The 25894-nt window shown below is 53.7% G+C and overlaps 1 protein-coding gene across 1 annotated transcript; it reads left to right on the top strand.

Annotated features, from left to right (window-relative positions):
- Positions 1-4980: 4980 nt before the first annotated feature.
- PITPNA (phosphatidylinositol transfer protein alpha) lies at positions 4981-24617 on the top strand. Its single transcript, XM_083715329.1, is given in 13 exon segments — positions 4981-5130; positions 9517-9547; positions 13359-13504; positions 14568-14659; positions 17239-17267; positions 17269-17283; positions 18254-18328; positions 19262-19345; positions 20131-20208; positions 20529-20639; positions 21302-21424; positions 21683-21752; positions 22222-24617. Coding segments are annotated over 12 exon segments (852 nt in total). The 5' UTR covers positions 4981-5110; the 3' UTR covers positions 21731-21752; positions 22222-24617.
- The last annotated feature ends 1277 nt before the right edge of the window (positions 24618-25894 follow it).

The following is a 25894-nucleotide window of genomic DNA, read 5'->3' as shown; positions in this document are numbered from 1 at the left end:
CGGAAGCCCAGAATCGGAATCTGCATGCTGCTCTCATGCGTAATCTCACTGGCATCCTGGCGACATCCCTGGGAGGTAAAGTCAGTATTACTATCCTCCAGATTGCAGGTCCCGACCCCCAACAACTGCTGAAGCTGAAAGGGGGAAAGACTATGCTGTGAGTACACGGCAGAGGTGAAATTCGAACAGAGACTTCCTGATTCATAGGCTCTGATGGTCTCCCAGTAGCCCAGCCAGCATGGCCAATGGCCAGAGGCAATAGGAGGGGGGGTCCATCAACATCTGGAAGGCCAAAGTTTCCCCCATCTAGTCCAGCATCCCATTTCCTACAGCGCTCAGTCAATGCTGCTTCTGGGAAGCCTGCAGGCAGGGGCTGACGACATAGCTGCCCCCCAGAGGCAACATGCTCCTGAATAGAGAGTCCAATAGCCATTAACCAATGTCCCCCATGGGGCAAACTTTGATACTAAGGCTAGGAGAATATTTGGCCCCTCCCCCTGCTTTAGGAAGATGTGAGGGTTCTGGCAGGCTTCCCTATCTCTTTCCCAAAGCAGGGGAGGCAGGACTCTAGGACCCTGTCAGAGCCCTCAGGCAGCCTTCCCTCCCATCTGTTCTCCCTCCACTATTGGAGGCAGGGAGTGCGTCTGGAAATTGGGGAGAGTTGCTCAGGTCCTGCTTTTGGAATTCCCTTTGGGAGATCTGGCTGGCCATGTGAGAAGAGGAGGCTGGATTTTTTTCTTGATACATACATAATTTTATTGTTTGCCACCTTTCCACAGTTCAAGGCAGCTTACAACATGAAAAAATACGTAACTTCGACATAACAAAAGTAGTCATAAATGATAAATAAAACATTAAAAAAATACACAACAAAACTGAATGCTTTGCAGATAAAGATCTAAAACAAATATATAAAAAGTCCACATCACCATCAGCAATGCCCTGCAACAAAACCCCTCAAACAACACCCCAGTCTTTGAGGCTGTTCAGCATTCTCAAATTTTGTAGTCCTGGCCCCACCCTCCCAGGCCAGGCGGAAAAAGACTTGCAAGGAAGAGAGCAGGCCTTCTGGGACTCACAGCCAAGCTAGTTCTTGAACTGTGTTCCCTTCATATAGTTAGGATCCTTACTTTCCTTCAGGCCCCTAAAAGACAGTGCTCTACTGGTTAGAGAAGACGGGGGCACGGAACCCACTGGCCACACCCCCTCTTGGGGATCCTTCCAGAGGCTGGATGCCAGGAGGACAATGGTGACTCTTGCCACCTTGGTACTGCAGGGTACCTTCCCTCAAGAGGTTGTGTGTGCACACCCATGAACCTGCCTCTCTACCCAGGCAAGCCAGAGTCAGGATCCCAGTTCAAGAGCTCACTCGAGGCAGGCACTGAGAGACTGGTCTCAGGAGGGTGCGTGGTCTGAGCAGAGTCCCAAGGGCCAGAGAGAGAGAGGCTGGAGGGCCGCATTGGCTCACAGGGCTAGAGCATCAGATTAAGACAGTGGAGAGCCAGGATCACACCTCTGCTCGCCCATGAAACTGACAGGGGGCTGCTACTTCTCAGCCTCATCTGCCTCACAGGAGGCCTATGCCACCCGCCCTGAGGTCCTTGGAAGGAGGGGGGGGGGGCGTATTAAAAGTTAATAAATGCACATTTGTGACAAGGGACCATGTCCCATTGGGAAGGGGTGTGAAGAAGCACCACTTGCTCTTGGGGCAAATGAAGGATGCTGGCTTCCTCCAGGGAGGTGCCTGCACTTGGTCCCCAGAGCCAAACATTCGCTGCTGCCGTGGCTCCAGGGAAGGGGCCTGGGCTCTGAGCACAAGGCAGGCTGCAGCTGCTGCTCACTCTGCAGTCGGACAGCTTTGCAAGCGAAGCATCTTTCCCCAAAGATGACGTCCTCTGTTAAACACACTCCCTCTGGGGGCAGGCATGGTCAAGGCAGACCCCGCTGAAGCCAGTCAACAGGAGCAAGGGAGGCAGGCAGGTGGGTGGGGAAGGTTTCTCATCCACAAGGGGTCCTGCCAGCCCTCAGCCCCATTGACTTCAAGGGACCAAGTCCAAGGGCAGAGAAAAGCCCTTAGATAAGGGGCCTTGGACTTTGCCTCTTTCGTTCTGTGGGCGTAAGTTCCTCAGAGGGTTCACAGGAACAGAAAGTAAACTCAGCCGTCATGGGTTAAGAGGGTGGATTCCTCTAAACAGATTGGTCACTGGCTGAAACAGAAGAAAACCAAGAGTAGGAATAAATGCCTCCCCCTTGCACAGAAGGCGGCTGCAAAAAGGGGCATCCCTGAAGGATCTCCTGAGATTTCTTCCAGAATATTAAAATTCAAGGTAACCTCACCTAGCAATTTCTACAAAAATAACAAACCCATATTGACACAAGAAATAAAATACAAACTAGGTGACACCCAATTGCCCTGGCTAACACACCAACAACTGCACGCCGCCTTAAACAAACCAAAAGTAAAAGCAGCAGCCATATGCCCTTGACCACCTTTGAAAACCTCCTAACAGCAAAAGGACACAGCAAGGAGATGACAAAATACTGCTCCAAAACCCCACAAACCCCCGTGACATAATCAAAAAACAATAATGCTGATGACATAAACATAGGTTACGAAATTAACCTCACCCAATGGACTAGAATGTGGTCTAAACCATAAGGCCATAATGACCATACACATTCTAAAGAGCTTACTCTCAGCAGCCAGAAACCTCATAGCCAGATGGACCTGTCAGGAGTATAAACATGGACCACTGGGACAAAATCGTATTGGGAAAAGTCTTACCATAAAAGTTAACCAATAAACTGAAACTGACACGGGAACAAATAAACGAGGAGGCCTTCACCCTGGAATGGCTCCCCTTTATTACATACACAGCTCAACAAGAACCCACCAACAGCATACACATTAATATGGCTAACTTGAACCAACAATCCCTCCCCCCCCCCAACCAAATCTCACTGCAGCCAACTAAAGACAACCAACCACACACTGCCCCAGGGCCTCTTACTACCAAGGGAATATAACAAGTAGAACCTACTCAAGTGATGCTGACACAAAGACCCCACACATACACTTAGTAAAAGAATCTTCACCCCACCCCTCTCCCCCTCTTCTTCCCCAACCTTATCCTGTATACCCTGTCTCACATCAAATGTAACCAATCTGTAGAAAAGACTCTACAACCTAAGACAATGCATATATTTTTGTAAGGCAAGAAAATCATTTTTTTAAAAAAATTGAAGGTCACCTTGTGAAATTGATCAGGTAGAACAGTGGGCAGGAACCTCAGACCCAGGGGCCTCTCTCCATCTCCGGCCCCCTAAACTTCCCTCAGATCACACACACCCTTCCCAGTCCACAACTCCCTGCCCTGCTTTGGGCCTTCCTTGAGTGCTTTGCCTGACTGGACTCTGCCCATGAACTCTGGTCATGTCTCTTGATGGCAATGGACAGGAGGGGTGCGTATACGTGCAGAAACTGTGTAGCAAGGCAAATGCCCATTTTGCTTCTGGCCCCCGCTCCCCCCATGTGTGCAGCCCTTAGACTGTAAAAGGTTACTGAGCCAGAGATTCAAAACAGACAAAAGGAAGTCCTTCACACAACATGTAACCAAACTCATTGCCACATGAAGTGGAGATGGCCACTAGCTCAGGTTGCTTTAGAAGGGGGAAATCCAAGGAGAAAAAAGCAGCAGCTTTTCGGTGGCTGTGTAGGACCTCCACTTTCAAGGGCAGTCTACCTCCAAATGACAGATGCTGGAGAGCAGCAGGGAGAGGGAGCCCATGCTTTTATTCCCTTTCTGGGCTTCCCAGAGGCACCTGCAGGAAGTGGGAGGCTGGGCTCCATGGCCTGATCCTGCAGGGCTCCTCTTTTGCTGGAATTCCCTCCCAGGGCTGTACTGGGCCATGGAGAGGGTGACATCCTGCAAAGACGATGAGAAACTTCTCCCACCAACTATCAGAGGCAGCTGAGGAACAACCAGTGTAACCAGCCCAGCCGGTATAAATCCGGAAACCTAGCAACCCTTGAAATGAGGATGACAGCAGGCGGCTATCCTTCATTCTCCGTGTAGGGTGGAGGCACCAGATTGCCCTGCCATGCAGAAAGGGCTGTCCCAGCTCAGGGTGGGCCGGCATCTCCTCCTCCTCCTCCTTAGCAGCTGAGTCATGCTTGGCAAAGGGGGAGGGCCAGACTCAGCCCTCCAAACCACCTTTCAGCAGCTGAACCTTCCTTCCAGCCAAACCCTTTTCAAAAGGGTGCTTCCCCCACCTCAAAAAAATATGGAAAAATTCCCACCAACTAACTGATAAATTGAATAGGCAGGTGTGGGGAAGGAGTGCAAGTGTTGGTGGACTACATCTCCCATCGCCCCGATCCCTGACTATGCTGGTACATCCCCACATGACTTCCCCCAAAGAAACCTGGGAACTATAGTTCACCCCATCCCAGAACTACCCTTCTTGGGATTCTTCGGGGGAAGCCGTGGGGCTGTGCGGGGTTGCAGTTCACCAACCGGGGGGGGGCACTGATGCCCACCCCCCGGTTCAAGAGAAGCTGTGGCAGAATGAATATCCGCTCTCGGAGCCCCCTCTCTCAGCCGCTGCTCTGTTTCAAGATGAACCCCACGGGGGGTTCCGGATGGAAACCGAGGCACCAGGACAGGGACGCGGGGAGGGCACTTTATCACTGGGAGCAAGGCGGGGCCGGGATGCCTCTGAGCATACGCAGAGCGCCGCCCTCCACCCGCCCTCGAGTTCCGCGAGGAGCCGCCCGACCCGCCTCAACCTTCCCGCGCGCCTTCTGCGCACGCGCCGCTCGCGCGCCCAACCCTCCCGCTCTCCCTCCGCGGCGTGACGCCATCGCGCCGGGGACGCGGCGCAGTGACGCACCGGCTGTTGCCGGGGAACGCTCGTTCCTTCCCTCTCCGTGCGCCGCCCCCTCCCCTCTCGCTCCCGCCCCCCTCCCTTCGGCGCTCCGTCCGGGCCGCGCGCGGAGCCCAGAAAGAGGCGGACGGCGGGCGAGGAGAGACGGAGCGCAGCCCCGCAGGACGAGGAGGAGCAGGACGGACCGCCAGGAGCCGCCGCCGCCGCCGCCCGCCCGTCCGCCATGGTGCTCGTCAAGGAATAGTGAGTGGCCGCCCGGGGGCATGTGGGGGGGCGAGGGGGGTCTCTCTCAGCGCAGCCCCCGGAGGGGGAAGGGCTTGAGGGAGGTCGCAGGGAGTTCCGCAGGCGGAGACACCCCCCCCCCACTGTTCGGAGGGACGGGGGCTGCGCTCCCTCCCGAGAGGGGGGGTCTCTCTGTCTCCCCCCCCCGTGGGAGGGATGCGGGTCCGAGGAAGAGGAGGATGGACGAGGGCGGTGAAGGTCATCCTCCGCCCGATGCCGGGATGGGGAAGAGGATGGCGGAGCCGCGCTTCCCTCCTCCTCCTCCTCCTCCTCCTCCCCGGCGCCCGGCATCCTCTTTAGCAGGAGGACCTTGGAAGAGGAGGAAGAGCGGAAGGCCGCCGCCGGGAGCCCCGAGGGAGACGCGGGCCGCCCGCCTCCCCCCTGGCCCCTGGGTGGGCCACCTTCCCTCTCTGGCCAAGCGGCTGCCTTGGCGGACCGGCTCGTCCGGACAGGGCACAGCAAGGTGCGGGCTTGCCGCAAGGTTAACTTGAGATGAGTGCCTCTTTTTTGCACCATGGTGGTGGTTGTTTTTGAGTTGTATATTTTGCTAAGGTCACTTGACCCTGCCTGAGGTCAGCCTGCAAAACCTCCTTGGTATGGCCCTTCCCTGGGCCTCTGGCAACAGGGTCTCCCTCCTCCTCCTCCTCCTCCTGCTGCTGCTGCTGCTGCTGGAAGTCCTGCCTTGCCAGCGAGTGCGGGGGGGGGGGGGGGAGGACTTTTGCTGGTGCCTTCCAGGTGCTGGGATTTGCCAAACGCCAGAGCAGGGACCCAGAAGATGGGACAGACCATTTGCTCTCCCTGGCAACCGGCTTGCCAACATGGCCACAGCCATCAGATGCTGACGGGCCTTCCGTGGAGGAGAGCTAGATGCCGGCAGCGAAGAGCAGCTGCTTCTTCCTTGACCTGCCTGGAGTTAAACTTCTGTCCTTCTGCAGCACTGTGTATCCGCAGTGTGGGATAGAGTCTGGGATGCTCTGCTGCTCTCCTCCTGGCTCCAGGGTCCTGGTCACGTCTTGGGGGAAGGAGGCCCCACAGCACAGCGTTCCCTTTTCTCCCCCTCTCTGAAAGCACATGGAACTTCCTGAAAGAGGTTTCAGACTAGAGCTTGTTTCATATATTGCTCAAAGTTTGCCTCACCTCAGAGGCAGACAGATCCTGCAGCAGAGCTTCTTTTAAGCCTGGACCAATCCTCAGCTGTGGCCCCAAGGAAAGTGAGCCACGACTAATCAGCCATATTTGGTCCAAAGTCTACTCAGTTATGAAAGTATGACTCGATCGTGCTCCATTATAGGTTTCTAGTTGAGAGGGCTTTAAAAGAAAGTATTTTCGTTATTAAGGTGGTTTTACCTGTTTGCTGACTCCTTGACATGTCTGGAAAATGACAGCTGGCTATGCAGAGTCTGCTTCTTTTGGACAAGTTTTGGTTTCCCCAAGTTATATGCATTTTGACAGGTTGCTTGATGATGAACTGAAATTCTCTGGTATGAAATTACTAATTGTCTCCTGTCTGTCTCTTTGCAAACACAGACACACATCCTAGCCTCAGGAGTCATGCTCTGCTGGCTCATCTCATGCATTGCTTTATTCCAAATGCTCATAGAATTGGAGGGTTGGAAGGTATCCCAAGGGTCATCTAGTCCAACCCACTTGCAATGCAGGAATCCTAGCTGAATAATCCCTGAAGGATGACCATCCAACCTCTGCTTAGAAACCTCCAAGGAAGGAGAGACCAATACCTTCCAAGGGAATCTGTTCTACTGTTGAATGGCTCTCACTGTCAGAAAGTTCTTCTGATGATTAATTTCTTGCAATTTGAATCCATTGGTTCGGAGCCTCTCCTCTGGAGCAGGAAAAAACAAACTTGCTCCATCTTCCATGTGACAACCCTTTAGATGTTTGAAGGGTCATTTCTCAGTTTCCTTTTTTCCAGGCTAAACATATGCAGCTCCTTCAACTTTTCCTCTTAAGACTTGGTTTCCAGACCCCAGATGATCTTGGTTGCCATCCTCTGCACACGTTGCAGCTTGCCAATGGTCTTCTTAAATTGTGGGTCAGGACTCCAGGTGTGGTCTGACCAAGGCACAATGTTGTTGTTTAGTCGTTTAGTCATGTCTGACTCTTCGTGACCCCATGGACCAGAGCACGCCAGGCACTCCTGTCTTCCACTGCCTCCCGCAGTTTGGTCAGACTCATATTTGTAGCTTCGAGAACACTGTCCAACCTACTCGTCCTCTGTCGTCCCCTTCTTCTTGTGCCCTCCAAGGCACAATAGAGCAGTACTATTAATTCCCTTGTCCTGGACACAATACTTCTGTTGCTGCAGCCTAGAATAGCATTAGCTTTCCCCCCTGTTGTATCACACTGTTGACTCATGTTCAGCTTGTGGTCTACTAAGACCCCTAGATCCTTTTCACATGTACTACTGGCTAGCCAGGTGTTCTCAATCTTACATTTATGCAGCTGGTTCTTCCTTCCTAAGTTTATAACCTGGCATTTGCCCCTTTTGAAATTCATTTTACTAGTTTGGGCCCAGGTGTCCAATCTGTTAAGGTCATCTTGAATTCCAATTCTGTATTCTGTGGCATTAGCTACCCCTCCCGGTTTGTTGTCTTCTGCTAACTTGATGAGCATCCCCTCAATTTCTTCATCCAGGTTGTTTATAAATAATGTTGAACAACAACAGGCCCAGGACAGAACCCCGTGGCACCCCACTTGTCACTTTATTCCAGGATGATGAGGAACCCTTAGTGAGCACTCTTTGGATTCAGCCAATCACCTACAACAAAACCACTTAACAGTTACTTCGTCCAGGCCACATTTTGCTAGCTTCTCTGCAAGAGTATCATGGGAAACTTTGTCAAAAGTCTTTCATTAATCAAGATACACTATGTCCACAACATTCACCTTGTTTTTGAGAAACCCATGTTGGGTCTTAGTAATCAAAATATCCTCCCTAAGTGCTGTTTAATTATCTGTTCTGGACTTTTCCTGGTTTTGATGTCTAGCTGACTGGTGGGTAGTTTCCTAGGCCTTCTTCCCCCCCCCCTTTTTTTTTGAAGATGGGGACAATGTTTTTGTCTCCTTGTTCCCGTCTTCTGGTCTGTTATGACCAAGTTTAGGGCTGGGCTCTAAATATTTTGGTACAGGCTCCTGCTTTTAACAGCTATTTTGGAAATATATTTCTGGCTCTGACCAATGACAGAGAACAAAATAAGGCACTTCTTTCTTTGCTGTTCTCCTTGCCAGAAGCACAGGAAGTTACTCATTCCTCATCTTCCACGCAGACCCTTCCAGGTGACTCTCCTCCCCCTTGACTTCCATGTTTCCCTTTAGGGTACCTTTGCCCAAGACTGGTTTGGTGAGGGAGCTCACTCAGTAGGGCATCTTGCCCTCGGCCTGGTTTGTGGACCACTGTGAGCTCTGCTGTCCAACCGGCTAGCAGAGGGGTCTCTTTGCAGAATTCCATACATTCCTGGACTCCCAACGCCCACCATCCCAGTCTGTTGCCAGGTTGCCTGCTGGGAGCTGGAATCCAGCTGTCCCTGAAGGGCCACAGCAAGATCCCCTTCCTTAGAGGAAGAGGGCTGGCATCTCTCAGGGTTACTACTGGGTGTGCACTGCATTGCTGGGGAAGAGAGACTGCCACATTTCGTGCCTGGAGCCCTTCCCCAGTCTGGAGTCGTTCCAGTCCACACTGTCTTGACTTTTCTGGAGTTCATCAGTTGGCCTTGCCAAACATCAAGAGCTTTGCCAAATATTTAAGTTGTCCTAGTATGGAGATTACTGGCATAGTTGTAAGAAACCCTTGTCTCTTTGTTTTAGTAGAGGTAGGCTTTGGTGACAGCTGCTATTGTGATGCCATCATCATAACGCATTACATAAAGCAAACATCTTTGCATCTGACATTAATGTTTAACTAGCCACTGCATTTGTGTGTGTGAAACATTATTGTGGTGTTTGGGTTGGGGTTTCTTGAAAGTTCCTTGGTGGGGCTTGGAGAGAGTCCATTTTGCTGTTCTAGTTTTTCTGTTTATGGAAGTGACAGGCACATATATTCTCTTTCTGTCTTTCTCTTTCTCCACACAACATTTTGTGAAACGGCAAACTTCATTGCTGTTCTGGGAGGTCCTTGCCTGAGTTGCCCCAGGCTGCAGAAATGAACTCCCCAGCAGTGACAGCATTGGCAATGGGGGTGGCAGGCAATAGTGGGGACAGAGGGGGGTGTCCTAGCTCCACTGGAACCCCTTGGGCTGTAATCCTCCAGTGGGACTGTGAGTTGTTGGCACTGTGCAAATGATCCTGGTTACTGGACCTTTAGTGAACTTCCTTTTGTCTCTTCTCTTGCAGTCGTGTTCTTTTGCCCGTGTCTGTGGAGGAGGTAAGTGCCAACTTCTCTGCTGCTTCTTTTTCAATACCTGCCTTAAATCTAGTCTTGGTTCCATTTGTGGCCAGTGAGAAGTGTGTTGTGGCTACTTAAAGATTAGCTCATTTCTGCTTTAGTAGGGGCCACTTTGCTGCAAGCGGGGAGGAGGTGGGTGCTTAGTGCTGTGGAGAGGAACTTGTCACCAGTTCTGCAAGGGGTTGAGTGACATTGGACAAGTTTCTGGGACTCTCCTTAAGGTGTGAGGGCCTGGCATTTGTCTGCAGGCTTTCTAATGTTCTTCTCACTGTTTAAACACTCATGGTCAGAGCACCCACAAGTCTCAAGTGTGTGGCGGATCTTTCCTCCAACCCAGTTCCCTGCTCCACTCTTGGCATCAGTTATGGATGGAAGAATCTATAAGATTTATCCGGGCTCCTGGGCTCTGTTGCCTGCCTACCCTCCTTCTTAAGACTATCTGAATTATTTGCAACAAGCTGCTGACTAAAGAATGTTCCTGCATTTGCAGCAAGATTAGTGAGCGTTGTGTGAGGGCCTAACTCCCACCGTGCCATAAGCTTCAGCCTGGCTGCCAGGGGCTTTTGAGTGGAGGTGGAGACATCCCTAGGATGCATAGCTTGTTATTCCCCTTGCTCTCTCTCAGCGCTTTGCGCTCCAGGGAAGTGTCAGGCCCTCACTGGGGGCATTCCTGGGTGTCTGTGGCAAATGTGCACATTGCACAAAAGCGTGTGTCATTTCCCCCAACTATTTGTTTTGAAGCACAAGTGTGGAGGGGGCCGCCAGCTTGAGCAGAGAGCTCTGGTTGACTTTCCTTCCAGGTCCATTTTTCTGCTCCCCCAACCCTGGTGATGGCAGCAACAAAGGACAATGGAGGCAGAGCTAGGAGAATGTAGGTCAGCCCAAGTGGCCTGAAGCACACACGTGTGTCTTCTGTATCAGCTTCACCCACGGAAGGAGACCCAGCGGGGGAGCCTTGCTGGAAGTGTTCCTTGCTCCTGGCCAGTCTTTGGGTGCTGCCCTTCCTCCAGCCTGGATTGGACGGGGCTCATCCTGGTCTTCTGACATGGCACTCCTGGGGCACTGGCTCGCTCTCTGCTTGGGTTCCCCATGTGGAATATTTGGAGAGTAATGCCGGCCAACCCTGTACGGTTGCTGCAGAGGTAACTGAGACAATATGGGTGAAGTAAATCTGTCTGCTTGAAATCCCCACGGCTGCCCGCTAGCCTGCTCTGGCGCCCGGGTGGCTCCTCTTGAGCAAGAGCTGGCCTGGCTGCCTCGGGCTCTGCACCTGCTGGGGTCCTGAGTCCTGTCCGGTGCTGCCTTGTCAGAATTGGGGCAAAGCAGAGTTGGGTTCATGTTTCCCAGAGTTCGGGTTACAGAGCGCCTTGAAGGGAGAAGGAGGCTCCTGACAGCTTGCAAGTGCAGCTTGGCCTCTTGCCGCTTCTGAGGCTGCACCCCTTGGGCAGCCTGGCTTCCTGTCTCCCTGGACGGGGCCTGACAGGGAGCCCCCTGGGTCAAGCTCTCTTGGAGACTCCCATTCCTGGCTTGTGGCTTTGGCAAGGTCCGGCTGGTCCCAAAGCACAACTCAACCAATGCAGGCAGGTGCCGTTTCCATTAAAGAGACCAGAAAGCCAGAGGACCTAGAAAGGTGTTGCAGGCAGAAGCCAAAGCCCTGAGGCTACTGGGACGGGGAAGGGGGTGGGCCTGGGCAGCAGCAAGTTCTCCAGAGCTGTGTAAAGGGACGCCAAGAGGGGGAGCTGCAGAGCAGGATTTGTTTTGAGCGGGCTGGGTGCCAGCTGTGCTCTCTCTTGAGCCTACAGAAGCCCTCAGCATTCCTCCCCCCCCCCCCCAAAGGAAAGCAATGGTGGCAAAGGGGAGAAAGGCAGGAACCTTCCTCCCAATGAGGCAGCTCAGGCAGATTAAAAATCCAATGCATCACAGTCCTACAGCCCAATGGCCAAAGTTCCTTGGGGGGCTTGTAGGTGTCTGTACTCTGTATTCTGTAGGGGCATCTGCAAGAGCCTCAGTGGGGGAGGGGGACCTTTGTAGAATATAAACAAGATGGGCCATCTTTAATATCCAGAGGCAATTTAGGATTGGATCTAACCCCTCCCCCTCCCCCAAATATCAGTTGCTTGGTGTTTTTTGGCAGGATGTGTGGGTGTGTTCTCAGCTGTTACTTCTAACATGGTGCCATCATTTGTACCCACTCTCTGTGTGCCCCCCCAAACCATCCCCCCTCCTGCTTATGAGCTGGAGGATCTGCCTTTCCCAGCTGAATGCAAAGCTGCTTCCAGGAGGAGCCTGGCTGAGGGGTGGAAAGGAAGAGGGGTGCTTTCACTACAGGATCATGTCTCCCTGAGCATGGCACTGAGTCTGAAGTTTTAGCCCCAGCAGAGCACGGGGCCACTGACCGCCAGGCCTCCCAAAGCGCTGAGCTGTTCCTGCTGGACTGAGCACCTGAGCTGAGCGGCTCCTTCCAGCCACCCCACCACCCTCCTTCCTGGGCACGGGGCCTCTTGCCCTCTTGGACACTTTCTCTGGTGGATTCCCCCGGGGCCTGCTCTTATTTAACACAGCAATTTATCTGGGCCTGCTTCCTTGTTCCAATGGGATTAGGGGATCAGAAATAACAGGGAAGATTAAGGGGTGAAGATGGCAGTCCAGCAGCCTGATCCTCTTAGTGCCTGAACTCTAACTTGTGGAGCGAGAGGATGCAGGAGAGGGAGAGTGACCGGAGAGTGCGTCAGCGCTGGGGACACGCTGCTCTCTGTCCCCAGGGGACCCTGTCTGGGAGACCCCACCCACCCCCTGGGACAAAGCCACTTGGTCTGCCCCAGTAATTGCTCTCTCTCTGTGTGCATGTGAATGCCAGCCGTGCACTGGAGGGGCTTCACAACTGTGCTCACAATTATGGGGCAGATGGCCTAAAACGCTTGCACAGCGTGGAGGTTTAGTGTTGGACTAGGACTGGGTAGAGCCAGGCTCAAATCCCCCTAAGCACCTAGTGCTGCTTCCTCTTAGCGGCCTAATCCTTTCTAGGGTGAAATGGGGGGCGCTGGGCACTTTGGAGGGCTGGGTCAACCCCTGTTCCAAGGACTCTGCAGAGCAGGCCCTGCTTCCGGCCGGTGGAATGACCCAGGGCTCCTCACAGGCTCTGCAAAGTCCTGGCAGCAAATGCAGCACATAGGCAGAAAAACAGCTTGGGTGCCCAGCACCTGACCCAGGTTCAGTCCCTGGCAGCATTGCCAGGTAAAAAAGAGGCTAAGGGTCTGCACAGTGTAAAGCAGTCAGGAACATAGGAAGCTGCCTGACACAGGCTCAATAATAATAGTAATAATTAATAATAATATTATTATTTATACCCCACCCATCTGGCTGGATTTCCCCAGCCACTCTGGTCAGTTTACAGCATATCTAAAAACATAAAACATCAAGCGTTAAAAGCCTTCCAATGCAGGGCTGCTCAGACCTTCCTCTGTCCAGTTTTGGGTTGCCTGTAGGGCTGGGTCTATGCTTATAGCACAGCCAGTGGTCAGGGATGATGGGAGTTGTAGTCCAGCAGCATCTGGGGGCCCACTGCCCTATGCAGGATGTCTCCGATTATTTGCGGTATCTTTGCATGGTGCTCAAGCTCCTGTTGCAAGCCACCTTGCATCATTCCTGACCCACCAGTTGAGACCCAGTGGGGTGGGTGATGCTGAGCTGGCTGGACCAGTGGTCTGCCCCAGTCCAGGGCTGCTTGTTGTGTCCCTGCCAACCGGCTTGCCGAATCTCCAGTGATGCTGTGATGTCCCTCCTCCTTCAGTACCAAGTGGGGCAGCTGTACTCCGTGGCAGAAGCCAGCAAGAACGAAACTGGCGGTGGCGAAGGGGTGGAGGTCCTGGTGAACGAGCCCTATGAGCGTGACGGGGAACGTGGGCAGTACACACACAAGATCTACCACTTGCAGAGGTATGTGGCAGAGAGGCTGTAGGCAGGGTGGGTGTTGGTCAGCAGAGGCCTTGCTTGGTCTTCCAGGGGAAGGGGTGAACTCCACTGCTTTGCAGTCTCTTTGCCTTTGGGGAGAGGAGGGTAGTTGACCCCAGGCTCTGTCTTGGGAAGGCAGACCCTGTCAGAGGAAGGAGCCCTCTGGCCAGAGTTCTGAGCAGCCTTCCAAGTGAGCTTAAGGGGTGGCTGGAGGAAGTGCTTGTTGGGTGTGTGGGGGGGGGGGTTGGATCTTGGCCCCTCAAGTGACACACAGATTCATCCCTCCCCCTTGCAGTAAGGAAGCTCTTCTGGGTGTTTGTTCAGCTTTTCTGCATGTTGGGCTCGTTGCTGCATGTGCACAAGAAAAGCAGTGGGTCCCCTTCCTGCTTCAGCTTCTGGGCAGCTGTTCTTGTGGCACTCCTTGCTACAGCTCCTTTTTGGGTGGGGGTATTGCTTTGATCCCAGCTGCTGTGACCTGTTTGAGTGACCCTCAGGAAGCCTGCAGGCCCGTTGGAGGCGGCCACAGCCAGGCACTTGGGAGCTGAGGTTCCTCATTGAGCCTTTCTGGCCAGGTGATGAGCAGACTGGCGAGACAGAGAGGAGGAATCACAGCTGGGTGGGGGGAGGACGTGGGGAGTCCATAGAGAGGAGCTCCCTCCTGACCCTTTTACAAAGCAGCTTGCTGTGCAGTCAGCCCTTTGGCTTTACCTGCAACCGTGGAGAGCAGCAGGTGAGTAAGGGAGGTGGGGGGTCAGTCTGAGGTCCTGGGCCTGAGCACTGCTGGCTTGGGGGTGGTTTCAAGTCTGTTGCCTTTTTCTGCAGGGCCGGTGGCTCTTCTCAGCTTGGTGTGACCTTCTGGGTGTTGTTTCGGCCTTTGGGTGCAGGGCATTGTGTTTGTGGCATTTGACACATGTTTGCTGGCTGTTGCCGTAGTCAGTCAGAAGATCAGAGGCCCGAAAGCATCCTGGGCTTGTCTGTTTGTGGAGTTGGGCTGTGTGTGCAAGATGCCGTTCAAAGATAGCTGTCTTCTGTTGCTCGTTTCCTGCAGCAAAGTCCCTCCCTTTGTGAAGATGCTGGCCCCAGAGGGAGCCTTGAATATCCACGAGAAAGCCTGGAATGCCTACCCTTACTGCCGGACTGGTGAGTAGCCTTGCACTCTGTGGGGTGGGCACCCCCCTCATCTATTTGGAAAAGTGCAGGCAGGGCCAGGCTTTGGGGGCCTTTTACACAGACGTTCCTAAGCTGCAACTGAGGTCACTTTCCCTCCCTGGGATGGGCAGCTGTCTTGTGAGGCCAACCAGAGTTCCAGGGCTTTGGTGCTGGTGAGAAGCATCCGTTCGGCTTCCTTGTGTAAACCACAACAGGGCTTGTCTGATGGATACCTGGGCTGATCCTGCCTGGTTTATCAGCCAGGCAGGACTCTCCCTGCTCCAAATCAGCCCTCGAGAGGAAGATTCCTGGAGATCAGGCAGGGCTGAGTGAGCCAGTCTGGAGGAGTTTGCGGAGGGTCCTCTTCGTGCCTTGGCAGGTGAGGGCAAGGCTGGACCCTAGGGCAGCTGCTGGCTCCCTGGTGCCGTGGCCAGGAGGAACATCTGCCTTGGCAGCCCTGGGGGAAGAGCTTAGGCCAGCTGTCCTGGCAAGGATCACAGTTTGTCTCTGGCTTATCACATTAGCACTTTGCCTGAGACATTGGGATTCCTGCCAGGGCATGGCCAGTGTGTCCTGGCATTAATTGGTGCCCCTTTCCTGCCCAGAATTTCACGGCTGCCCGACTGGCTTTCCTCTGGGCATGGGTGAGGCTGCAAATGTTCTTGCCCCTGAAAGCTTCGCAGGGTCCCTTGGCCTCAGGTGCTTCCCCCAAACCATGGACTAATGAGCTTCTCATCTAGGGAAAACAGCAACCCTTATTCCTCTCCAGCAGCTGCCAAGCTGTGCCTCTGGCAGGCCAGCACATAGCTCAGCACTTCTGTTTCCCAGGCCTGCCATGTTAGCGTTTTGGGTGGGAGAACGGTGTAGCCACAAGGCTTGGTTGGTGCAGGAGCTGCAGCCGCTGCTCACGCAGGTCACAGGGTGCCTTGCTACCTTCGCCCGAGTTTTCCAAGGGCAGAGAAGGCACACTGGGTGGGGGCCCAGGCCGTGGCCTCTTCTGGCCGTGGGTCCTTGCATTGCTCCGGCCTCCCTGGGGGAAACATCCATTGCTGCTCCTGCCCTGGACCAGAGTCTGTGGAGGCAGCCTAGTTGGGAGGGGGAGCTGCACCTCCACCTGGACTTGCAGCCGTGCTGCATCCAGGCAGGCCACACTTTGTGGCAGCTGCGCAGGGCTAGGGATGACTTAGTGGGGATCTTGGGACACTGCAGTTCATCATTTCCTGGAAGAAACTAGCAAACTGTGCGAGGCCCATCCTTGAGAGTTGGGCTGCCGTGCTCTGATTCGGGAGCCCTGCCCTGTGAACCTCCACTCCCTCTCCCTTGCTTAAGTTGCCCTGGGACTGTGCGCCAAGGGAACTGCCATGGCGGCTTCTTGTCACGGTACATTCCCAGGTGTTCCCTTGTGAAAACTTGTAGGGCCAAGCAACCTGGCTGATCCTGAAAAGGTGGCGTTAATTCCTCAGAGGTCTCTGCGCTTCGAGCAGCTGTCTGACGCGGGGCGTTGAAACCCTGGCATTTGCCCTGTGAGCTTCCTCCGCTGGAAGAGTGGCGGTGGCTGGTGCAGATGCCCAGCCTGTCACCAGATCCACCGTGGCCTGGCTCATGAATAATGGAGCTCTTGCTATCAGAAGCATCTGATTACTGGCCTTGGTGTTCTGGTTTTGGTTACCACACGGTGGAATGTGAAGAGCTGGCCTGGCCTGGGAGGCAGCTATTTTCCCCTGTGCAGGACTGGAGCGAGGAGAGAAGGAGAATGTCCTTATGCACAAAGTAGAGAAGGCCTGGCAGGCTTCTCATCCAACTGGAAGCAAATGGCAGCAGAGCCTCAAGCCTGGTTCACCAGGCGGCTGGGACATTTCCCCCAGGGTGGTGCGCTGTCTCCCTCCAGAGGAAGCCTCTTCCAGCCTCAACAACCACGCCTGTTGTCTAGGCACAGAAACTCAGGGATGGATTGAGCCAGTTCCCAGGGCAGCAAAGTCTCCCACATCCCTCTGCCTGTGGAGAACACTTCTTCCCCCCCATCCTGCAGCGGGGGGGGGGGGGCCTGTGGCCCTCCAGATGTTGCTGGACTCCCAATGTCCATCAGCTGCAGCCAACCAGCAGAGGAAAGGAGGAGGAGGGAGCTGGGGATGGCTTTGTGATGCATGTTTGGCTATTGTAAGGGTTGAGTTGGGGAGGGCCTCCACAAGCCGGGGCCACTGTCAGTGCAGACCATGAAGGGCTGTGGTCCACCTTGTTATATGGGAGCTTCCTAGATGAACCCACAAGGCCCCTCCTGCTCTGAGATGTGACCCCCCCCTGTAAACAGCAATAGAGCTGGTGCCCCCTCTGAAAAGTGGAGGCTGGAGCAGGAGCCCCAGGCAGTGCTGTTGATTCAGAGGCAGGCAGGAGCAGAATGACCCAGGAGCATATCCAGGGCTGTGAGGAGGGTTTGGGGCAGCAGGAGCGCTTCCTTCTGGCAATCCATTTGCCCCCCCCCAGGCACCACTGGGCTACATGCATGGGGATGGGGGGGGGGAGTGTGGCACAGTTCCTGCTGCATCTCCAAACTTTTCTCTCTCTCATGAAAGCTGTCTTTCTCTTTCCATGTGCCGATTTCTGGAGCAGTTATTACGGTAAGTGTGGCTTCCTCCCTCCTTCAGAGCGGAGCTGTGTAAGTGATTGGGGAGGCTACTGGGATGTCCCACAGCCGGGGGGGGGGGTTTGCAGAGGGGCTGCACCCTCTTGATGTGGAGCCCCTGCTTTGCACATAGAAGCTCCCAGCTGGCAGAAGACCCTTCTCTCCTCAGGGGTGAACTAACCCTAACCCCTCCACAGCCTTTTGCCCCCAGCCCTGTTCTCATCCTGGGCCAGCTGAGATCCTCCCGGGCCACTTGTACCATCCGGCTCTCCCTGTCCTGTGGCCTTTGCCCCTTCCTTCGCTGCTCAGCAGGGGCCATTGGGCCCCCATCCTGGCCACTGAATCCTGTGCCCAGAGTGCTTTGGTTTATAGACTCAGTGTCACGACCGGTCCTGGCAGGCCCTCGATCAGCCCCTCTAGGAAGTGGCTGCCCTGGCGATGGATTCCAGGCAGGGCAAAGAAGTTGTGGGCTGGCTCCCTCTGGCCTGCTAGCCAAAACCCTGGAGAGCCTCTGCCAGCCTTTGTCCTGGGGCAGGGGACCAAGGCTCTGACTGTCAGCTCCAGGCATTCTTTGAGGGTTCTAGTCAACTACACTTTGCCCCCAACAGGGACTCTTTGTCTCTTAGCTGGAAGAGCACTGCAACATCTTTAAAGCTACTCCATTCTCATTTTGTGATATATAAAACAGTGCAGGTTAAATGTTAGCAGGCACAGAGTTCTGAGATATTTGCCAAATAATGTAAGAGCAAGTTTTCTCAAAATGTTTCTAAGGGCCTGGAATTCCATGGCTGTGATGTGATCCCAGCCTGTGAGAGAAAGTTGCCTGACCCAACTTAAGAAGCCAATGGGGAAAGGAGAGCAAGCAGACAGATCCGCTGCCCCAAGGGTGGAGTCTGGGAAAGGTGTATGCTCCCGCTTGCTTTTCCTAATTCCCGGCTGGTAACAGAATCTTCTCTCTTTGGCAGAATGAGTACATGAAAGACGACTTCTTGATCAAAATTGAGACCTGGCACAAACCGGACCTTGGCATGCAGGAGAACGTAAGTGCCCTTGGCGGGGACGGCCCCTGTGGCTGGCTCTGCGTCCCGGAAGCGGGTGGCAAAGAGATGGTTCTGCAGAGCTTGCCTTCTGGAGGTGGCCAAGTGCAAAGAAGGTTCGGGCATGTTGCTGGTTTGGAGCAATTCTAAGCCAGAAGCGCTTGTCCCCAAGTGCAGCCTCCCCAGCCCCCTCCCCATGCATTGCTCCGGAGCGCCACAAGACGATACGCCTCCCGTGCGTGTGCTGGGGGTCCCCCAGGAGTTTGTGTGTCCATCTTAAAATGCCTCTCCCTGGACCACACAGGCTGTGGGGTGAAGTGGACCCTCAGCCTGCTCTTGTGGGCAATGGGGGGATTCTTCACTTACTAGCTTGCTTTGGGACAGGAGCTCTTTCCACCTGGGGCAGAGGAGAGGTTGCTTTTGGGACCCCGGAGGACTTGGCTCTTCTTGAGCCACCCCTCAGCTTCTCTCATGTCTTTTCTTGCTGCTGCTGCTGCTGTGTTTATTTGATTTGTCTTACTTAGAAAACTATTAATTCTGAAGTGATGTGCAATGGGGGTTGTACAAAATCATAATGTAACAGTAAGAATGTATAAAACTAATGAACAGTATCCAACATTAGTCGTACTCGGAGCACCAAAGCAAATGGGCATTGTTAACTTGGGTCCATTAATTTCAGTGGGTTTACTCTGAGTAGAACTTAGTTGAATATAGCTTACTATAAATAGTCTGCTCTTTCATAAAAACTGTTTTCATGGTGATGAGTTTCTGTGTGTTTAAAGATCTTTGCTGTTATGTTCTTGTCCTGTGTTGGCTGCCATGAAAGCTCCAATGGCTGAAGGTGGGGGGAAGAAATCAATTTAAAGAAGAGCACTAAAACTTGGAAGAGGGGCACTGAGACATCACGCAAACGCTCCTCCTTTCTGCTGCCTGCAGGTTCACAAACTGGACCCGAATGAATGGAAGAACGTAGAAGCCGTCTATATCGACATTGCAGACCGGAGCCAAGTGCTTTCAAGGGTACGGCAGCCGAGTGCGAGAGCTGGCCTGGGGTGGGTGTTCAGGAGAAGGGCTCCTCTTGGGCTGCAGGCGGGGGGGGGGCCTTTGGGGGGGGGCGCATGCTTTGCTTGGCTGGAGAAAAGCAGCTGCCTCTGTCGGGGGCTGTTTCCAGTCGGCCGAACTGGGCCCTGGGCATAGCCACAAATAGCCACTTCAGAGTTGTCTGGCTGACTGTGACCTTGAGTTTTCCCTCAGAGCTCTGCAGCGGCATAGCTTACAAATGAAAGAATTGGCTTAGCCACAAAAACCACTTAAGACTTCTAATTTCTGTGGGCATTTTGTGTAGGCTTCTAGGAGAGTAAGAGGTTCCTTTTTGCTTTTCTTTTTATTCGCGAGCGCTGAGAAGGGACCATAAATCCCAGCATAAATCGCTCTGTTCCCTTGCTCAGGATTGTAATTGGCAGGGCGGCTGTGCCATGCATTGAGTGGAGAGAAAAGTGGGGTGCTGTCCGTCTTCCATTCCCGGGGGGGCCTTTGGGATTAGGAGCTCAGGCCAAGGTGGAAATGCCCAGCTTGGGCTGGGGCTTCTTCCTCCTGCTCCCCAGTGCAGGGAGCTCTAAGGCAGCCTGGGATGTCTTGCCCCTGAGCAGCTGCTGTGGCCCTCGATGCTACAGCGGAAGGGGGGAAATGGAACTCCCCACAGCTCCTTGCATTCCAGGAAGCAAAGGAGACTGCTTTGCACCCTTCTTTGGAGGTAGGTGTTACCTTCCTTTGCTGTAACCTGCTCCCTGTTGTATCTGCTTCAGGATTACAAGCCGGAAGAAGACCCATCAAAGTTTAAATCCGCCAAAACAGGGCGTGGCCCTTTGGGGCCCAACTGGAGGGTATGTATGGGCATTGGTGTCGTTCTGGGTGCTGTGCCAAATGGCAGTGGTCCTTGGAGAACTGGGGCTCTGTAGCTGCCAGGTGTTCAGGCTGCTTCATAGCTGATGGAAGGTGGCTCAGGACTGTCTTCCTTGAGACTTAAATGGGGGCTTCCTGGCTCACAGCCGATCATCTAGACATACTGAACCTGCTATTGTGGGTTGGGTTGCCGGAGGTATAAACACTGAATGAGCGGAGAGGAGGAAGAGGGGAGGGCTGGCCGTGGGGCTGGTTTGGGGCCAAGGGCTCCATTCTGAGGATTCCTCTCTTACGTCTGCAGAAGGAGCTGGGGAAGCAAACCGACTGTCCCTACATGTGTGCTTACAAGCTAGTAACGGTCAAGTTCAAGTGGTGGGGGCTGCAGAACAAAGTCGAAAACTTTATACAGAAGGTGAGTGAAAGGTCATCCCCAAAGGCCAACAGGACGTAATTGGGGAAGGCGGGTGAGGTGGTGCAGCCCTCAGCCTTCACAAAAGGGCTGGGTGGGGAAACGTCCCTTCCGTTGCTTGGGTGTTGGTGTGCTGTGGCTTTGCCAGGCGTGCCACATTGTTCTCTTGGAGCTGGAGCAGCCACACACCAGCTGCAGGCAGGCAAATGAAGCCCTGCCACGTTGCCCTCCTTGTCGTGAGGCCAGAGCAGTCAGCTCTGTCCTGTTCATAGCTGGACTGCTGTTGCTTTGCCTTTGGCAAGTGCACACAGCTTTCCTTTACAGCCAGCAAAACCTGTGCCTGCCTCAGAATAGTTACAAGCCAAGGGCTGAGATGGCCTTTTGCGCCCAGCAAGATGAACAGGCACTGTAGGGCCCATCTTTCTTCTGCTTTGTGTATCGGAACTCTTGCATTCTTGCGCTTGCCTGCAAGAGCTCAGAACGGTCTGTCGCTGAATGAGGCCAAGAATATTGGAAGTGACTTCTGGCAGAGAGCAACGTGGTGCTGCTCCCTTGAGGGGAGTGGGGAGGCATGACTCAGCTGCATGGCTCAGCATGCCCTGCTGCACGCTGGCTGTGGACGGCTCTTGCGCTGGAGCTCTGAGCTCTTCTTCCTTCTCTTGTAGCAAGAGAGGCGGCTTTTCACGAATTTCCACCGGCAGCTGTTCTGCTGGCTTGATAAATGGGTTGACCTGACCATGGAGGACATTCGCAGGATGGAGGACGAGACGAAGAGGCAGCTGGATGAGGCAAGTGGGAAGGGACTTGGTCTGCTGGGCCTCATGTCCCCCAGAGTGATCAAGGACTGGGGGTGGGCAAGTGGCCGGCAGCTCTGCTTTCCTCACCCGAGTGCCTGAAGTTCTTGCTCCTTTTCTCTGTCGGATGCTTTGTGCATGACACGAGGCTCTGCTGAGGTCTCTCACTCCAGGAGATCTGCCCACTTGGTTGTGCTGCTCCCTGGCCTAATTTTGCAAAAGACCAAAAAATCTCCTTTTCTCCTGCTGCAGATGAGACAGAAGGACCCCTTGAAAGGAACGTCGGCTGCAGATGACTAGCGTGGATTCCTCTCTTTGCACGGTATGTCCACATCTTCGGGGCTGCCTTCAAAGGTTAGAAAAGAGGCGATGCCACAAATATGGGGACAGGGTGCTTCTGACATGAGCTGTGTTGCCCCTTCTTAAGGATCCTGCATTGGCTCCAAGCATAAATATCAAGAGAAACATCTGTGCCAAGTGCAATAAATTCCTGGTGCAAATGTTCTTTGTGGGCTCGGCTGCAGGAGGCTTTTGGTGTGTGCGTGGGGTGTCTGACATGGAATAAGTCTGCTGCTGGCTCTCCGGGATTGCACAGTTGACTGTACCCTCACTGTTGAAACCATGCAGTGTCATCCCTGACAGAAAAGGCACTCTGCGTTCCCCCTCCTTCAAAAATGACTGCCAAGATACTCAGGAGTGTTTAATAAATCCAGCTACCCAGCAGTTTCCCCACTTGGAAGATCGCTTTCAAGCCACTGAAGTAACCCAGTTTCTCTCTTTCTTTCCTTAAGTTTGCAAAACAGCCAGCAGGAAGGCCCAGGAACTCCACCCTCTTGACCAACGGACCATCTCTGGATCAAGCCCTCCTCTATCCAGTCAGCAGGCAACTTCCAACCTCCCCTAGCTAACTCTAGTGGCCCTTACTATTGTGAGCAAATAGACAGTCCTCTGGTCCTGAGCGCTCTGGCCTTGGCACCTGGGCTGGAGGCACTTCCTGGGGGATGGCTGCATCTGTGACACAGCCGCCTTCCCCAGAAGAGTGTTCAGCCCGATTCCCACGTGGCTCTTTGATTTCCAAGTGACCGTTTTAGCTGAAATAGTCTTGTGATGTGGTGATTTAGATTTCATATGTATGTATATATCTATATTTTTCCTTTGAAACACTGGGATAAACTGCTGCCTTTGTTCCTTCACCTTTCTTTGTCCATTTGTGGAGATGGGAACTCAGTATTAGAGGGTGTCAGGCCAACCTTTTTGCTCCCTGAATATCACGGTGATGGGCAGGGCTCCTGGCCACAAGGAGCAGGGAAGATTGCTCCTGCATCAGCCTCTGCTCCTTGCCCAGGTTCTGCCTGCTGAGCCCCTTCCAGTGTGGTCCTCAAGGTCCACATTGCCGCTTGTGGGGTGGTGGGAGCAGGTGACTTAGTTGGCCTGCTAAGAAAACAGTCCTGGGTCTCCTCCACCTTCCCCTTTACTACAGTAGACGAGCTGAATGGTCTCTTAACCCGACCACCAAACAAATTGCACAAGCAGAATCCCGTTCTTTGGTTGTTTCCTGCTCAGGCGCTGCTTGTGTTGGGCGTTTGTGCTGCTCCTGAGCAATAAGGCCCGTAGCACGGAGCAGTGGCACTGCAGAGGGGATGATCTGTCTCTCTCGGTTGCCAGGAGCTGCAGGGGTCATGGCCAAAAGCTGGCTGAGCTCTTTGCTGCTGAGGAGGGGCTTCTGAAGCCCACTTGCCTGTGGGCTGGCAGCTGCTTAAGACAATCACAGGAGAAAGAGCGGGTTGAACAAACACTGCTGGCTTCACTCAGGAGCTGGTGGGAGCAGAGCTGAGGCCATGCCTTGGTGTGGCAGCCTCTGTAGCCGGGTCTCCTCCCTTTCTCTGCGTCTGAAGCAGTGGCCCTTGCCAGACAGAGAGGGTGGGAGACAAGCAGGGTGACGACGGGCAGCTTTGCCTTGAGAGGAGGCAGTTTATCCCTCTTGTCCTCTTGTTTTGTCCATTTTTTGCCTTATTGATGTCCAAGTGCAATAAGCAAGCTTGATCCGTTCTGGTCGCGCTCTCTTGACAGGTGACTTGAGGGGCTTTGGGGGAAAGGGGCTTTTAGCAAGTCCCCCAGGCGGAGCGGGAGACATGGCTCAGCACTGGGCCTGCCTTGCCTGCCTGAGAAAGAGAAGCCCAGGGGTTGGGGCAAAGTCTGTTGGGACCAGGAATGTGTCGGGTGCTCCCTCCTCCCTCCCCTCCAGGGCAAGGAGGCCCCCTGGTTAATCTTCCTGTACTGTAAAATACTGAGAATTGGGAATTAAAACACTGAACATTTTTTTTCCTTTTTTCTTTTGGTAATGAAGTGTAAGAGGATTCTTATGCTTGAATGTGTTAACTGTTTCTATGGCTGTTCTTATCACTCCTGCTGCTTAAAGATTTGTTTTTTAGCTGAGAGGCTTTGTAGCTGGTGACACCACATCTCTATGGAAACAGACGGTGACATTTTGAAGGGCGGGGGAGAAAATCAAGGGAAGATTGTGGTACGAAGGTGAAAGCTCTCATTAAAACACAAAGCTTTCCTGCTTAGCAGTAAGAGCGAGAAAAATGCAGCAAACTTCCACTCTGTGTGTTCTTTGTTCTGCTCTTTGCGTGTTGCGTTTTTTTAGAGTTCGCCTCCTGCTGAACTGTAGCTGAGGCACATCTTCTGAGCCTTCTCTCTGCCTCCCCTACCCCACCCCACCCCGTGATGACTGACCTCTTTGTTCCTTCCTGGGAGGAGGGGGGAGCCCAGCAATGGGAGCAGAGAGGGTGCTGCGGAGGCACTGCGTAACATGTTGCATTTGGCTTCACCACCCAGACCCCACCCTGTTGGCTTGGAGGAGGGTGGGTATGGTTGCTGAGCTGAGCTGCTTTCTCCCAACACCTGCCTGGGCTTCCATCTTTGGAGCCCAGTGGGGGGGAGAGAAGCCCCCCACCCCACCAGCATGCTCTTGCCTTTCTGGGCTCATCCTCTGCTGGCCTCTGCAGGGACTCCCTGATCTGTTTTGGTTGGTTCCTAGTGCAACTCCTTTTTATGGCAAACACTTTGTAGACTTGATTAGATGATCTTATTGTTTCTTTAATGTGAGTTTGTGCCTTTTTTTGTCTCCCAATCTTCCAATACAGGCATATTGGAAACAAATCTAATAAAATCATAGACAGAGCATTGGCCTGCAGTCTGGCTTTTTCTTGGGTGGGTGGGAAGGAAGGAAGGAAGGAAGGAAGGAAGGAAGGAAGGAAGGAAGGAAGGAAGGGGTTGTTTTGCCTCTCCCCCACCCCTGATATCTTTTAGGGTCAGCCAGTGTGAATGACTTCTCTTTAACTGGAGGAGGGAAGCAGACAGGAAAGCTGTGACAGCTGCTGTGCTTACTGAGCAGCTGGACTCCAGTAACCAGGGGGAAATCTCTAAGGACAACACAGCAGTGCTTGCAGCGGTTCTCAACCTGTGGGTCTCCAGATGTTGTTGGACTACAACTCCCATCATCCCTGAGCTCTGGCCTTGCTAGCTAGGGTTGATGGGAGTTGTAGTTCAACAACATCTGGGTACCCACAAGTTGAAAGAGGCTGATAGGGAGTGGGTGGGCTTCCCTGGTTGTCCTCTTAGAAGGCTACAGTGGAAACCATGATTTCAGTAGAGTTGGTGACAGCCGGGGGTGGGACTTGGGGAGTGAGTGAATGAATCCCCTCCCAGAAGACGCTGGGAAGGCGGCAGGAGCCGAAGGAGCGACGGGAGAAGCGTCTCCTAGCCTGCAGTTTCCCGGAGGCAAGACAGGAGCCCCTAGTGCCTTCCTGCCGCAGAAGGGGTGCTCGGCACATGTTCTTGGGTCTCCCTTATTCCGCATTTGCACTCGCGCTTGGGCGTCCGGCCTTTTCTAGTGGGACAGCCCTAATTTATATATAAAGCGAATACAAGGCGAGGCTCCCTGCATTCTTGTGAGCTCCTCTGGACTTTGAGGCTCCCGAAAGAGACTTTCCGCTCCCGAAAGAGACACATCGAGGTTGTATTTATGAAAGCCCCGCTGCTGCGCTCCTGGGCTGCGGCGCCAGGAAGCGGAGCGCGAAGCCTCCCGGGCCCGAAGCCGACCCGGAAGGCAGCTGCGGGACGTCACGGCCCGCTCTCGAAGGGACTCCGTCGGGGCCGCGCTCCCCCAGAGATATGAAATACATAGAGGGGACCATTTTGCTTTCCGAGATGGGTCACTCCCTGGATCCAATTGAGAAACCATGTTTGAATCTTCCTCCCTCAAGTGAGAGCAGCATGCAGAAAACAGTGGCAGCGCCCCCCTCCCCGCAAAAGAAGCACACGCACAAAACGCCACAGGCACGTCAACCAATCCAAGTGCAGGTTTTTATTTTGCGAGAAATACGTTAATTTTACTGCGCCGGCCATCGCTGCAGCAGAGCGGAGAGTCCTCTGCGCGGAAGAGAACCGCTTGCAACA

Source organism: Podarcis gaigeae (genome assembly GCF_964106915.1).
Source record: "Podarcis gaigeae genome assembly, chromosome: 15".
Taxonomy (NCBI): Eukaryota; Metazoa; Chordata; class Lepidosauria; order Squamata; family Lacertidae; genus Podarcis; species Podarcis gaigeae.
Note: the sequence above shows the minus strand (reverse complement) of the source record. Positions and strands in the feature narration are given on the sequence as shown.